Source organism: Rhea americana, unplaced genomic scaffold (genome assembly GCF_003343005.1).
Source record: "Rhea americana isolate MKP2758 unplaced genomic scaffold, rheAme1 scaffold_539, whole genome shotgun sequence".
Lineage (NCBI taxonomy): Eukaryota > Metazoa > Chordata > Aves > Rheiformes > Rheidae > Rhea > Rhea americana.
In genome coordinates, this window is record NW_028186689.1 from 92,611 (window position 1) to 108,578 (window position 15,968).

At 45.9% G+C, this 15,968-nt stretch overlaps 1 protein-coding gene across 6 annotated transcripts in view; it reads left to right on the forward strand.

Annotated features, from left to right (window-relative positions):
- Window positions 1-28: 28 nt before the first annotated feature.
- Window positions 29-15,968, forward strand: part of NPHP4 (nephrocystin 4) — a 51,716-nt gene continuing 35,776 nt past the window's right edge. For 5 of the 6 annotated variants that reach the window (XM_085318483.1, XM_085318487.1, XM_085318484.1 and 2 more), the window contains exons 1-8: window positions 29-230; window positions 931-1,083; window positions 4,393-4,565; window positions 4,879-4,943; window positions 7,181-7,336; window positions 13,264-13,400; window positions 14,437-14,618; window positions 14,922-15,048. In XM_085318483.1, the coding sequence (XP_085174609.1) occupies window positions 96-230; window positions 931-1,083; window positions 4,393-4,565; window positions 4,879-4,943; window positions 7,181-7,336; window positions 13,264-13,400; window positions 14,437-14,618; window positions 14,922-15,048 (1,128 nt within the window). In that variant the 5' untranslated portion in view covers window positions 29-95. The remainder of the gene's footprint in view (window positions 231-930; window positions 1,084-4,392; window positions 4,566-4,878; window positions 4,944-7,180; window positions 7,337-13,263; window positions 13,401-14,436; window positions 14,619-14,921; window positions 15,049-15,968) is intronic. The other variant, XM_085318486.1, reaches the window with a different exon arrangement.

Here is a 15,968-nt window from a genome sequence, read left to right on the forward strand (position 1 = left end):
CCGAGCGCGCGTGTCCCCGGCACGGCCTTTCCCTTCCAGGCGAGCGTGGCCCGTCGCGGGAGCCCGGGAGAAGCGGCGGCGGCGCGAGCAGCGCGATGAGCGAGTGGGAGAGCGTCTCCGCGCAGCACGCCCGCGTCCCCGCGCACTCCCAGCGGAGGCGGGGCGGCCCGAAGGAGTCGGCCGCTTTTCAGTGCGCCCTGAAGCGCGTCGAGGGGGCTCTGCTGGAACAGGTGCGGAGCGCTCTGCCCCCGGCCGGCGGGGCCGCGTCCCGGCCGCCCTCGGGCCGCGCAGAGCCGCGTCTGCCCTCCGCGAGGCCTCTGCGGAGCAGCGCCAGCCTCTTCGGCGTCCCCGTGCATCCTGCTTGGAAAAGCAAGACGCCGCTACAGCCGCTGAGCAGTTGCTGTGTTTTCAGACYGCAGCTCGGAAAGGTTGAGAGTCCTGAAGCGAGGCTGGCTTGTTTTGCAGGGACTAACTGCAAAACTACTGACTTTCTGTAGCATAAGCGGAATCTGAGTCCTCTATGCTCCTGCCTCACAACTCAAGTTACAGTTTTATACATAAATTTATAACTTAGATAAGCATTTTTACGTTTAAAAAAAACCTTTAAAGCCTAGTGGTTTTAAAGTACTTTACCACTTTATTGTTTCTTGAAAGTTGAGTTTCCAGCTCTTGCTTTGCTTTTTYAATCTCCGATTTTAAAAGCTGCTACATTAGCCTTCAGAACAGTAGTTTCTGCATGCGTGCAGGATGAAGGAATTTGATGGAGTAAGGTATACTTGGCCACACTTATGCTTCCTGGGCATCAATTAAAAACATAACTTATTTGTCATTTTGTAATGAAGCGTTTTGTCTGCGCTTCTGGGAGTAATTTAGATAAGGTGTTTCTGAGACGGACTTAAAAGTTCACACRTCTGGTTTTTGGTATTTCAGAGAGCGACAGAAGGCTGGTCTGACGTTGAATACCAGCTCCGCCTGTCCCTTTTCGACGTCACGTATCACCACTTCTTCGGGAAAACATGGAAGAGCAGTAGGAGGCCTCTCCACTCCGTCCCGCGACAGCCCACCAGAGTTGTTTTCAATGAGGTACACAGAGTTAATAGGTTTCAATGGGGTATACAGGGTTAATAACAGGGAAGTATTTTTTGATGGACTGTATTGCAATGCTTTAGCTATAGGGTAAGCTGAGGATCATTCCCTGCAAACCCAAAGCACCTTCTGCAGTTGTTCACAGCAGAGCCCAAGTGGTTTAAGTTCTGGAGAGTAGTTTAACCTCACTGCTTTTTCTTCATATTGAAGTGGAGCGGGAGAGCACCTAAAACCTGTTAGGTCATCTGAGCTTTGAGGGGCGAGGGGGAACAGCAACCTTGAGGGAAGGAGCAGTAACAGAGGTGAGAATAGCAGCTACTGAAAGTAGGCCAGTTGGAGCTGCAGGAACAAGCTGTCTGTAAGCTAAGTCTGCATTCAGCTTTCTGGCTTGCCAGCAGTGAAGATGTTCTTTTCGTTCTGCTGGCAAGCTCCTATCCGGTGTGCAAGGTGATGTTAGAATGGGATCGTGGACAAGCTGCACTATTTTCTGAAGCTGCTGTGCCTCTGGTGGGAGCTTTTAAGCAGATTTCTTCACTGAAGGAAGCTGCTGTTTGCRGAGACTGGCAACATCTTCGTTTAGAGGCAAGAGTTTTTTCTGYGAAGTCTCCCAATAGTTAAGGCAAGACGGCTGGGGAGTAGACAAAGGAGATTCTAGCAGTGAATGAGCTATCAAGATTTTTAATACTTTAAAGGCAAAGACATCTTTCTTTGAGGTTTACATAGGAGCTAGTCATCTTTGATTTCATCCTTCCTTCTAATGAAACTGAAACCCTTTGTAGCTGTTTGCCTCTTGGAGTACTCTGGGTGCCTGCTTCTTGCCTGCAAATCAGCGCTTTAAACACGAGCACCTTAAAACATCAAATCCTAAGTGTTTGCAGGATCTGGCCCACTATCTTCTGCCATGGCTTTTGTCTCTTGAAGCTTTTCTGTGGCAGTTCATTTTATCACCATTCCTCTTCTACGTGTGTCCTTATTCTAGGAAAGGAGAGTGTTGAACTTTTTACTTCTGATGCTTCATAATCTCTTGACTGTGGTTCGTCTCAGATCTTGTACATCAAGATGGTTTCTGATCTTGCCTGACTGATTGACTTTTTTTTTTTTTAAGGGGGAGAATTCAGATCTTCTGTTAATTCCAGGTTTGGGTAGCGGCATAGTTAGCAGTTGCTGTTTTACTGTGTGTCAACTGTTGTATTCCAGAGCTGACAGCAGAGTGCACTGTTTCTTCAGGAATGGGAAGAGAATTAACAGTAGCCCCCAAGTGGAGCAGTTTTCTCATTACCTTGGTATTGAATTTATACAAAAACATATTTTTATCCATTATGAATACCAGCAAAAGAGATAACAGAGGAAGGGAGAAGGTGCCAGGAGATGAAAAATTGCCAAATTCGTTGGGGCTGTTTAACAGCACAGCTGGCAGAGATCACTTTGCTCTGTTCTAAGCAGTGGCTAGTTTTGTGCAATTAGCCAAGAGGGAGACTGCAGATCCTTGCAGYTGGGACATTGGTTGCAGCTGAGATTTCATCTCCTTGTTCAGGACTTCTAATTACAACTTTTCTTTCCTTTTTGACTAGTGCATTGTGCCAAAGATAAAGTTTAGCATGCRTTATAGCTGTGCTGTTTGGATTTATTTAAATTGGTAACAGTATCAGAGGTACTTTACCAGCATGTGCATTTCTCCTCTGCTCTAATCATCAGTCACCCTGTGCTTTTGGAGGAGAGAAGAGGAAGAAATGTCACAGGTCAAACAGTGGTGTGTTTCCTTCTTGGCAGCGTTCTGTGACAGACTGTGCACCTGCTTCTTTGAATGCCATTCCTATAAAATGTGATGCCTGCAGACTTCAGGTGTTTGGTTTGCAGTTGCAAACAGTTAGCAGGAGCTTTCGTTATGGACCATCTGGATATTACAGGACTGGATTTCTCAGCATTTCAGAACTGACTAAATTGTATTGCATGTCCTTCATAGGCTGCCATACAGCCCTTCCCTGAAGGCACTGTTCATTGCTCAGGAGTAACTGCTGGCAACTGGAGAGCAGCCTCACAGGATTTAGGAGTGTGTGAGGGGGGAATTAAATCTTCTGTCTCCACATGCCAAGTTTTGCACTTTTGGCTATAGGAACTAAATAGTTGTGCCCTCTCAGCAGTATAACCAAAGAAACCAGTAATGACGTGACTCTCTGCAGGAAGAATATGGGCAAGGGGAGTCAGTTCACACAAACTTGGCAAACTYGAGGTGACCTCTGTTGGGAAGATTTGTAGCGTAGAGTTCAGAGCGGAAGAACGTGCTGTTAAARCTCTTGATATTTAAGAAGACAACAGGAAACTTAGCTTAACAGTAGATCAAATTTAATGGCTTTCTGGTTCTTTGCAAGCCAAAGTATTGGTCCCTCTCTATCCGGGCACTTGTCAGCAGCTAGCGGTCATTATTTCAACACTTTGCAATAAAAGATAATAGAATAATGATTTATTTCTCTGGGMTGATGTGTTAATGTCTCTCTCGGTTATCCCTTCCTGACAGTCTGTGATTACAGTCAATATTTTCTCTGGGACACTGTGATAATGACTTTTTAATAGAAAGATTAACCTGGCTTTAAATCCTGTCCCTGGGAGATGACCTGTGTCCGGTCCCCTCCCYTCTTAGATCTGTACCACTCTGATCTCCCTTTCTCATAGTAGAGATGAAGGCTGTACCAGACCTGAGAGTTTCTAGCTGGTTTTGCTTTTCTAGCATAGGGCTCACAACAAARTTGTAGGTCAGATGAGCATTTAAATGCTCCTTTTAAGGAGTTTGCAGCCTGAGAATTACTAATTCATATTGCCTTGGAAAACAGGCATTTTCCTGTCTTCCAAAGAAAATGCTTTTCCTTAGTCGTAACTAAAGAAACACAGAGCAAAAATGCTGTAGYGCTGACTGTACTGACCTGTCAACACGCCAAGGAGCAAAGATAGCCCTTTTACTAACCAAAAAGTTTTAGGAGGAGCCCTTCAAGAGTGGGTAGGTGGGTGTGTAGAGGGGGAAGGAAGTGACGGAGAATGTAAATAGACAGCTTGGGGGAATACTCTTCTAGGCTCCAGAATCATTCCCTGGCTACCAGCCTCCATTTCAGCTTGACATTTCCAAGCAGTATGCTCAGCACACCTGCTGGAGGTCATCTGCTATGAGCTGCTACTCTGCAAGCTTTGTGGCTGGCTTTTTTTGCAGTAGGCTTTCTGTCTACTTGTAACATGAATTTGCCTGCCAATAGCTATTCCAGTCAGGCATGAAATCTAAAATACCCTTTCTCCCTTCTTTCCTCATCTCTCAACTAGACCGTTTACTTCCACACCTCATTAAACYACCCCAGCATCACTGCTGTTGTGGAAGTTGTGGCAATAGCCAAGAAACAAGATGGGATCTCTCAAGAGCTGTCGTGTGGGTTTGGAATCATTCATCTGTTCAACAGCAAGTCAGAGCCGACAAATCTGGCTACCAAGGACAGAGGGTAGGTGCCTTCTGCGTGGGGGAAGCGGAGCTCACTAGTGTTCTGGTGAATGCCGTAAAGTGATACGGCAACATACACGATTGCTTTTTGGGGATGGAGAAGGTGGTCCTGCRACTACAAAAACAAACCTAGCATTTAGAAGACTAGAGTTCCTCACTAGTAGAAAAGCAATAATGGTGTTGTCCCCAATAGAGAATTCATGGTAACAAAGTAGGGATARGTTTCTTACTAAAGGACAGAGGCACTGCAGAAAATGCGCTTTAGCATGAATTTACTGAATATTTCATATTTGACTTCTGCTCTTTGGTTTTAGACTCAAGCTATACCACGGGACACCCCGTGCGTTACTGCATCCGCTTTTCCAGGATCCTGTAGAAAGTAAGTGGCAACAAGATATTATGTATCACTCCCTTCTTTGCAATGTTGGCTATCCAAATACTTAATGTGTTTACCTGGCAGATGTGTTCCCGCTGTATTAGCATACAAAGCTTTTGGCCACATGCGTGTGGATGAGGATGAGTCAGGTGGAGTGGAAACTATGAGGCTGCGGAGAGGAAAGAGGTGGTTCTGTGAGTCCTTGCAAGACAAGCTGACATCGCGGCCTAAAAAATGCGTTTCAGTTACTTATTTATACGTATTGATTGGCTCACAAAGCAAGGGCTGCACGTCATAAAAGATGAAATACAAGAGGATGTTGCCTTGCAGAGTGTGTAACTGAGACCTTTGTCCTTCTGAACGTTTTTGGTACTTGTCAGTTTGCTCGCTGCTTTCCTGAAGGCTCAAAGTGAATTTACTAGCTGAACAACTAGCTRTGTTTGGCCAGTATGTGGGGCTAGAGAGATGTGCTCTCCTTACCCAGGGAAGAAGGAAAGAGAAAACTCACTTTGCTTTTTACCAGTCACAAAAATGCTGGTGCTRGGTTAAGGAAAAGGGGGGAGGAAAGCCTAGTAGGGGCTGCAGATGGGCCGGATTACAGCGGCCTTGACTCAAGCCAGCCTAACCTGAGCCCCAAGGGTAGCTGTGGTCTGTGCCCTTGTGGTGCTCAGCAGACTCGTGCCGTGTTTCAAGCACTGGAGTTGCCTGGTAGGTTTCAGTACCAAGACAGAAAAGGTGAGAATGTGAGTCTAAATAGTGGCTTATTTGTGTATATGGTTATAACTTTGTCTCATTTAGAGAAGCTAAAACCCCTTCACACTGTGAAAGAAAAAGAAATTTTAAACAGTTCTGGCATGTTTCAAGGGAAGTGGAGGTAGATTTAGARATGCTCTTGTAAGCAACATAGTGGAAATAAAATGTAAGAGTGATAGGGTTCTGTTCCAAAAAAAACATTTTAGATTTGGAAGCTGATAGCTGCTTTGTTCCAGGTGGAGCTCTTTATAGAAAGTCACCTTGTGAAAGATGCCCATTTTTGTCTGCTGGAACGGAAGTCTCCTAGCACTAGAAATGAGCATGGATTCTATAGCTAACAGTGACAATGCACTGACAAGTGTAGGAATAAGTTTTCAGCTTGCCCGGTGATGGCGGTCAGTAAAGACGTTTGAAAAGTACCAAACGTTATGGCCATTAGAAAGCTTTCTGCTGTCTGTACAGTGACTTTTGTTCAGAGAAGGCAGCTCGGATTTGTTGCTATTTGAGAGGCATAATTGGTATCTGAGTAATAGTCCTTCCCAAGYGCTCAGGATGCCAGCATGCACTCACTACTCCTAGTGACTGTCTCGTAGCCAGAAAGTAAGTCACCTTATTTTTCCATTTGATGTGAAAAGAGCCATAACCTAATTCCATGAATGGCAAATGCTTCTTGGTAGCTTGAAAGGAGAGACGTAGCTCAAGAGCTTTGAAGGCGCTGGGGATATGTTGTGCAGCAATGCACGGAACGGAGATTTCTTCCGTCTTGTGCTGAAAGGGAATCTAAACTTAAACTTAAATCTAAACTCTGGAACGAGATGCTTGTGATCAGAGGATGAGTGGCGCTGCATGTGTCACTTCAGTTTTCCCCATCTCCTGATTTTGCTACTTTGTCAAAGTGAAATGAACATTTCAGATGTTTTGTTAAAAACAAGTATCCTGCRTAGGCCTACTGAGACTACCTGCATTCAGTCAAGTTTTTGCTTCCTTCTCTGTATGAAGGGCAAATACCAAAGTGCATCTTAACTGATTCTGTAAAAGCCTTACTCTGTCCTGGGGAGGACTCTCTTACTTTTCTTTCAAAGATCTGCTTATACGGGAACAACAAAAACTGCAAGATAAAGGAGCAAGAAGAACTATTTTGTTGAAAAATGGGTTGACTTTTTCTAAGTTGTTGCAGCTTTGTGTGAATCTAGGTACTTCTGCTTTGCTTGCTTCTGTTTGCTCAGCTTGGCATTCATTGTGGTTATCCTGAAGCAGCAGAATGTGAAGATCTGTGGAGCCAGAATTCCYGCAAAGCTGAGCATGAAAAAGGCTATTTATTCAGGAGTTCAGGAGTGTGTTATTGTTAACTGGATAAAAACCCTAACTTTTCAAATTCAGGTTTTACTTTGCTCCTGGAATGTTCGTTTATTAATTCCTCTGGCAACAGTGCTTTACGACTGTTTCCCCATGGTTTTAATAATTTCATAATGTTTTCTTTTATTTAGAGAATAAATACATGACAGTGATAGAGAACAGTCACCTGCAATATACCATAAGGCCCCACCAGCCCCTGGAGACCATATTTCACCTCTTTCCTGAAAACCTTCTGGTGTCTGGGTCGCAGAAAATTCCTGGTTTGCTGTCTGCACGTGGAGACACAAGTAAGGGCTCCTTGATTTTTGCTTCTGCCTGTGTTGGTCAAATTGCAGTATGAAGCGATGCTGCTCGTGACTGCTCTCGTGGTGTTGCTGAGTGCGCTGGATGCCRCTGGAGGCCGTGGACAGGACAGGCAGGGCCCAGCAGGCGGTGGCATCTGTTTTCTGGGCATGCTSGTGGATGTTCAGCAGTGCCTCTGGGCTGTGTGGGCAAGCAAAGGGTGGTAACGTGTCCTCTCTCCCAACATGGTTACTTGGAAAGGGAAGTTCCCCTCTGGGTAGCCCAGTGAGGCTTGAGGTCTGTGTACAGATATCTGGGAGAAAACTGCTTTCTGGATCTGTCCCTTTGAGGTGGCAGTTCTCTTACGTGTCTGTGCTTCTGTAGTCAGGTTAGTGATCCTTCTGTGGACACATCCAATGCGTCTACAAAGCAGGGCATAAATGTAGTGGCCTGAGCAATCAGGCCTGACAGCTGGGTTCTTGCTTCCTGGTGTCATTGTATGTCACCCTCGTCTGGGTGCGAGGAGTGTTAGTTCTGTTTTTACTGTGCTAGCAAAATGTACTGACAAACAGCAGTCAGTCACATCTCAGTGCTGCAATGTCATAAATAGAGAAGCTGCAATAATATCTTACGTGCAGTTGATTACCAATGGAACTTCTCAGCCAGATTTTATTAACCAGCGTGTACTTGAGTCACCGGTGCCTATTTAAAAAAGGCACCTTTCTGTGCTGGTCTTAATAGGCCAGACTTTGTTATTTTCTATGAATTATATGGAGAAATCATAGGTGGGAAGAAAGATTTACAGAGTACTTGGTTTTTGATTTCTTTGCTTTCGAAGTGTCTAGTATTCARTGCTTGAGCTTAAAGTAGTATTTTTATTGCCTTGATGGCTCTTCACTGCTGTGTTATGCAAGTGCTGGRGTAAAGGCACCTCCGTCCAAGTGCTCTGCTCCCTCTCAGTGGTCCTCAGAGATGCTGGTGTAGTTTATACATGCAGAAAAAGGCAGGAGGTTAGTTGYTGTTCATAGGTGCCTAGTTGAAGGCTTCCTCAGAAGTAATAAGGAACTTCCTCTCAAGAGGCTGCTAAGATGAGGAGTGACCAGAGTCTCTGCAGCAGCCAGCGTGTAATGAGGACTTTGTGCACAGAGTGTCTACAACCCAGACTATGTGCAGGGAGCACCCACTGCTTTTCTGGGAGCAGCCTTCTATYGGCATGCGTGGAAATGGCACAGAAAGGGATACAACTGAGGATTCCGTCAGTTCTCTGGATGCAGAAAAGTAAGTCAGATGARACTTCAGGGTCTTTCCTGCAACCTGAGAGGCCAGAACTCAGATATGGGTGAGTTGGCCATGCAGATGATACCACGGTATAGTTCTTTTCAGTGTAATGCAGCAGTGCAGAGGCTCAAAGAAGCGTGAACATGTTTACTAGAGCAGGCTGCTCAGAAGCAGAAAGAAGGCCTTTGGGATACTGAAGATAAAGCAGTCCCAGATGTAGCTCCCAAGTAACTGCTGCTGCCATGTGCCTGGACATCAGGTGCCACCCCTGGGACTGCGTCTCCTGGCAGCATCTGCTGCCTCCGCAAGGGGAATGGAAGCACAGGGGCATGCCAGAGAAAAGGCCTGCGCCCTGGGCTAGCCTTGTCCCTGATGAATGCGCTCTGCCATCGCAGGCATTCTCCAAGAGCAGAGTTTAACACAAGTCTTGTCAGATGAATCTGCAGAATGCAGGGTGAGATGTGCAGCTGTGGAAGTGATGAGCATTAGTAAAGGAAACAGCATACTGCATGAGGCTGTACCCTTCGTGCAGGATCTGAAGGCACTTGACAAGCGATTGGAGGCTTGCAGCTCCTCTGTGAACGTGCAAGTCTGTCCTTGTTTTCAGCTGAGTGACCTGAGAGGRGAGGCATAGGTAAACTGAGTGCCGAAGGGACTCAGGCACAGATGCAGAGCTAGGCCAGCCCTTCCCACCCCTCAGTGCTCTGCTCAGACCCTGGGACGCCCTCGCTCACATGTCAAATCAGAGTTATCAGCTGCTGCCTCTCCTAGGTGCGCTCTAGRAAAGGCCTTTCTCTAAGGGTTCTTGCCGCTATGGCAGGCAGCGTTTGGCATTGTAAAAGCGCAATGGTGGCACAAGCAAGCGATCATAACGAGAAGACTGCAGGAGTGAACGAAGAATTTGCTTTTAACTGCTTCATACGAGGAAAACAAACACATGGACTTTTTTATTCAGAAAGTCCAGTAACACAGAGCTCGAACTGCCGTAGAGATTACTGGATTGGGGAAAGTGGGGCGGGAGGAGACCTCGAGAGAACTTGTGGGCTGAGCCCTACATTGAGGCAAGAGCAGCTGTACCTGTGTGTTCCACATACACATTTGCTAATTTGTTCTTAATGCCTAGGTCTCTTCCCCTCTCTTCTCCTTTCTGCACCAGCAATCTGTTTCAGCACTGAAATAGATGTATTATAAATTAATATTAGATAATTATCTAATTATAATAGGTAATCTATTATATCTATMTCTGTATCATATCTCTGAGCTTCCCATACTAAAGATTACAGAGTTTTAATTTGTGTCTGAAGGATAAAAGGAATGATGTGGTCTAGTGAAAAGGTGATAAAAGCGGGGACCAGGAAGTGTGGCCAGACACTCATTTTCTCTTCCTGCAATGTTCTGTTCCCAAAACGTTAAACTCAGAAGGTTCCAAATAATCTCGGTCACTGGACAATTAAACCAACAGAGCTCTATAGTGCCTTGTAGCAGGGACTATGGAACTCATAAATATTTACAATAACAGTAAAATATGTAGTCTGAAACAGTTTGTGCTTTATAGAGCCCCCACTGAGAAACTCTGAAGGGAATGAATTGTTCCAAGGGAGAAAACTCCCTGCCTGATGTGGCAGCACGGTGCCCATTCTGACCTCCCCAAAACTCACGCACATAAATCCCTGCTAATCTGAAACCTCGGGGGACTGTGTCGCTAACGGGCAAAGTGACGTCAGTGGGAAAAGATGACCTTGGTTCTTTGAAGTGCTTTTTAAGTAAGTTCCCAGGCAGGAACACGCAGGGGCATGCTGAGCTCTTCTTTTGCAGAGAAGCCTGGTTGGCAGGACTGACATAAGAATGATGCGAGTAGGTCACTCGCCAAACCTGGGATGCGGAGGACGATTCCTCCAAGTATCTGAGTTGTCCGGGTTGTGAAATGCTGGCAGTCCTGGTTCATCGCTTGAATTGCCTTCTTAGGGGCTTGGTGGCCTCCATTGCCACACCTGTCAGCCTGGAGGTCCCCAAGGACGTGCTTTAATGCTTTAATGGGATGAGGATCTTTGGTCTGTGGTGTGGTGGAAGTCAAACTGCATGTCTTACTGGTCTATTCTGACTTTAAAAATTAATTTCTGTGTCAGAAATTACTATTTTCAGGGTGTTAGAAATATTCTCGAGTTCTGACATAAAGTATTGAACTAATTCCTTCTGCTTCTTACTTGGAAAGAAGTATCATGGACTTCTCTGGAATTTTCCTTTCACAGAGATGTAGTCATAGTGTTTTGTATCTAATCCTTAAAAATGTCAAAATGGTTTCATTCTGTTCTCTTTTCTGTTAATTGCTTTACTGCCTGGAAACTACTGTGGATAAATAATGGTTCATTTAATTACAGTCATTCAGTTGAGTCTCAGGAGAAGCCTTTACAACTTGTTTAAAATTGTCCTTGTTCACGATGGTGTTCTGGAGAGCTGGAGATCTGGCGAGTCCAGAGGGATGAGATTYTGACACTCTGAACCCTCATAAACCTTTACCTGTGAATTTCAGAGCTTTATGATTTGAGCTGATACTACTAAAATTATGGCATCTGAAAATTCAGAGAATAAAAAGACTGCATCAATTCTTCAGTTGAATTATTCTTCAACTTACTGGTTAGAAAACCCTGCTCGTGACTGCTTCTTGGTTTGCGTCAATTAAYGTTAAAACAATTAATGTTGCAGCGAGGTCTCCAAAGCAGTTGCGTCCCCAGTACTGTTAAGACCACCACATGAAAGCGTAACCGTGAGATGGCTGCAGCTTGGCAYGCGGGGAGGAAGAGCAGCATCCTCTGAGCCCACAGACAGAAACTGGTGATAGTCTGAAAATCTAGGAGTAGAACCACTTGTAACACAGGCTGCTAAAGCATTTTCTTAACCATTTTGCCAGCTTTTGGAGCCTTTGCCCTTACTGGCAGGTAGGAGTTGCGTTTCCCTGCATCCTTAGTAAACATCTGTGTGTGTGTGTGTGTGTGTGTGTGTATCAAGCTGTGTACTTCCAGCAGCACAGAGCATTAGTCCCATCTTGTGGCTGATGAGAGAAGTATTATTTTGGCATTAAAATCACGCAGAGCCATGGATGTTTGTTTCCTGGCCAACAGTTCTTTTGCTTCACTGGCCAGATGACGGTATTAATTCCGTTAATTTTTTTTTTTTGCCAAAACCATCTCTTGAGCATCGGGCTTCAGCGGGAGAGGAAGCCCGTGTGGAGTTGTGTGTGCTACCCAGAATTATCAATAACCCACGGCCGCCTTGTAGTCCAGCAGCCTCCCGCATGGCAGGGGAGCGGGAGGCGGTTTGCAGMCCGGTATGTGCTGGAGAGTCTGGGGGAGCTGGGAGACGTGGTAAATGTGAGAGTGCTGTGTAGGCATAACAGGATCGTGACTGTGGCATCCCAGATGCCCAGCTGCAGATGTGCTCATCATTGCTCTTGCAGTTAATGACTTCAGGCTTTTGGCAACAAATTAATTGAATGTAAAGTTTCTAATTCCTATTTCTAGTGATTTTTTTTAATTGTTTTAAAGGAAAGATCTGTAGCAGAAGTTAGCAGACTTTAGCTTCTGCTTTTCCCTCCCTCAAGCAAAAGAAGCAAGCAATAAAGAGCAGTACTACACTGGATATAAAGGAACAAGATGCTTGAAATTAGTTTACAAGGGGTAGTTTAGGCAAAACRTTCCCTGCAATTTGATAGACTGAAGCACAGGGTAACAGGATACGGAACGTGTAAAGTGTGTTTGACTTCTACAATTACATTAGGGCAGGCTCCAGCTTTGCAAGCCCGGAGTTGTTAGGAGCTCCTCCGTTCCTCGGAGCCCAGAGGGCTCTTCCCTAACCTGTGCGCTCGCTGCGTTAGTGCTGTCAGGCAGAGGCCGGGGAGCTCCTGGTTTTTCGCGCGGTGTGGGTTTGTGAGGGCCCGTTCGTTCGGGTGCCCCTCGGAGGAGGCCCCGAGGGGTCCCGCCGCTGCCTTGCGCCCTGAGGCAGAGGCATCCTTCAAGCCAGGCACCGGGGACTCGCGGGCACCCGGGCAGCTCCTTTTTTTGCGGGTGTGGGCCGAAGGCAAACAAGCTGGCCCTGCCTAAGAATTACTACGTGAAATTCTGAGCGCTTGTCATGGCCTGATCTGATGGGCAATTGCTTGGTCATTTTACTATGGCAAGTGTTGCCCGAGTCCATCCCCGGCTGGTATCACCCTGCAGTGCTTGTTGAGCTGTCAGGCTTCGGGAGACAAGGGTGCTTGACGGCTATCATACTTTGTTAGAGTCAGGATGGTAAATTTAATAGCAGGAGAGGGGAGAACACGCTGCACTTGCTGGAGAAGAATATAGGTAGTGTCAGGAAACTTAGCTGAAGTGGTAATAGATGCTCCTTTGTCTGTACAATGCACTTTTATCAAATGGTTGAATGGTAGAATTTATTATTAGCAGCATTTAGAAGGGGAACATAAACTGCCCTGAGACGTTCAGTTTTTTTGAGTTTGGTTTTGGAAGGTTGAGGGCTCTGTGCTCTATCTGCTGGCTATTCCCTGCCCGAGCAGCAGCAGGGCCGGGGATGGGGTGGCCGGGCAGCCCCTCCGGTTACTGATGAAGTCCTCCCGTGACCGCAGTGTAATGTGTAGCTGGCTGCCTTGTCTTTTCAGATGATTGCTTTCTGAAACCACGGCTCATGAAATCAGTCACATGCTATCTGGATAAACTCTCCATCCATCTGTACCCTTCTCTGGAGAAATTTGAGGAAGAACTGCTGGAATTACTAAACAATGATCGCTTACTTAAGGTAGTGCCAATAGCGTTACAATAGGAGAAAGTACAATAGATAAGCAATAATGTCAGTGCTTTTCTTTTCACATGGAGTGGAAATATTTGGATAAATTCCATTAGTATATTTGTTTTGCTTGAGAGTATCCTATTTTTGCTATTAAAGTATTTTTCTTGCTTTACTTAAAATTCCTGTATACTAATCCAAAAAGAAATCTTATGCAGGTTTTGTTTTGAATAGGCAAACTCTAGTAAGTAGAGTTTTGGTCAGCTGTATTGAAAAGTGGAAATATAAAATTGTTTGTTCTAAGTCTCTTTAAGAGTCATACCATTTAGTGAGCAACAGAGACCTCAAGCAAAGTCCTTGTTTATTTGTCAGACTTGTGCTGAATCTGCTGTTAAGATGAAATACTTTAATATCCAGCAATCACTCTGGGGCAGGTTCCATTTTTATTAGTTTATGACTGATTGCCTAAATTTTCCTTTTCTCCTCACAAGCCCCTGAATGCACTTCAGCGACTGAGGCAGAGGGCCTGGCGGGAGCCGAGCTGCTCAAACGCATGGCTGGATTGCAGGGTGCCTCCCTGCCCCGTCCYGGGCTGTTTCCACTCCGAAGGCTTGGCCGTGTGGGGTGCTGAGTGCCCCCTGCCCCAATGCACCCTACCYGTGTGCCTGGAGTCTGAGTCAGGGTTAGACCCAGGGTATTGCTTTTCTGCAGGCTCTGTTTCGTTAGTGTATGCGAAGACCTCTCTTTGAAAGAGACGTTTGAGCGCTGGCTGGTGCGGGGGCCGTGCGGGTGGGAGCTGAGGCCCACTGCCGCTCTGYGAGAGCGCTGCGGAGGGAGGGACCCTGGGGTGATGCCTCTGCAGAGAGGCTGATCTAGCTGTGCCAACGAACAGCATCTGCAGCGTTAGTTCGTTTTCTGCCTTGGCTGAAGGTTCCTCCTTCCCTTCTCAGCCCTGGGGAACCTGCCCTCCAGCCTACTGCCGTGCGTTTCCCAGACAGGCATTGCTGTTCAAGGCTGTAATTGATCTTTCTGAAAACCTGTGTCCTAGGCTAACTCCATGCCAGACGGCACCACGGTCGCCGTTCAGGAGCGGCGGCTGCACATCGGCGTCCACAACGGCCTGCGCTTTGTCCAGGCGCCGCAGGTGGCCGTGCTGGCGCCGGAGGCGGAGGTGCTTCGGGGGCGTTCGGCGAGCTTCCTCGGGAAGCAGAGCTCCAGCTCCAGAGCAAGGTAAAAAGCGAGAACCCATAGCTGCTGCGGGTCCAACACCTTCGCCAAGAGCCCCAGTTCCTTTCCTTTCCTGCCTGGCAGGCTCCTGCCTGCAGGGCTAGAGCTGCAGACCCCGCTTCTCCCCTTCTCTGCTTCTGATCTTTTTTGTTAGACTGAAGCTTGGTTAACTCCCTGTGCTGTCTGTTAGCCTGTTTTCTGGTACTTAGCTCAGTGCCTTGCAAAGCAGACAGTCAACCATGCGTCCTAAATAAATACTTCTGGCAATTGCTTTTTAATCCTCCCTTTTGTTATGCTCCAACACAGCAGAGTAGGTCAAGCTCTGGTTCTGAGGAGTCGCATTCATTTGACTGAAATGGTTCGTCACCCAGCGTTTGCAATCTTCTTCCAGCTTGAGTATGTCTTCTGTGCAGCGGGGGGAGCCAACGGGAAGGTAGGGATGAACTGCACACTTGTAAATGACTTTTCATCTAGAAGTGTAGAGAAGCCTTAGAAACCAGTAAAGGCTTTGACGATCCTTAACTAGTCACACATCCCTGAAGGACTGCAGTAACTGCTTCACAGCTGCTCTGGTAGCTCAGTGACATTTCTAAAGATTCTCTGATCAATTATTAAAGAATATAAATCTGCACCTGATGGACCAGAGTCCTTTTGAGTAACTGGCTATTCTGCCCAAATTTCACCATCCTGTATTACCAAGATAATAGACGAGTGACACCTGAGCTATTCTTGTCTGCTGTATAATTAGTGCAGGCATTTAAGACACGTGTCATCCATTCAATAGCTCCTTCCTAAATGGTTAAGCTCTTAAGTCCTGTAAGGAAAAATGGAATAGTTTCTTGCTAGTGCATGGCTTTCTGACTTCTGAAATGCTAAATTGTGCTGCATATGGTCCAGCTAGACAGTAATTCTAGGTCGTTCAACCTACCAAGCTAGTGTTCTATGTCTAGGTGAGARAAAAATGAGGGGTAGTGCCCTTGCAATTCAAAATTAGAGGTTACATTTATTAATGAAGCCCTTTTTTCATAGAACTCCATTCATGTATATTTTTCCCCTTCTGTTAACATCAGGACAGTTTGAAATGAATCTAAAACAATTCTGTGGAAAAAATTCTTAAAGGGACTTGGAAAGATAGGGAATTTGTTGAATGCCTCAGCTTTCGGCGGAGTGAAAAAATGACTCAAACAGTACACGTTGTGCGACATCTATAGCAAAGAGGGATTTTTTWAACGTTTTTAAAAGAGCAACCTTTTATAAATGTGTTGAACAATGATGATTTAAATTGAGAGACATAGCTTTTTGTGTTCTGTTTTTTTCTCCCTAAGCATGTTTGAAAATAACTCAACTATCACT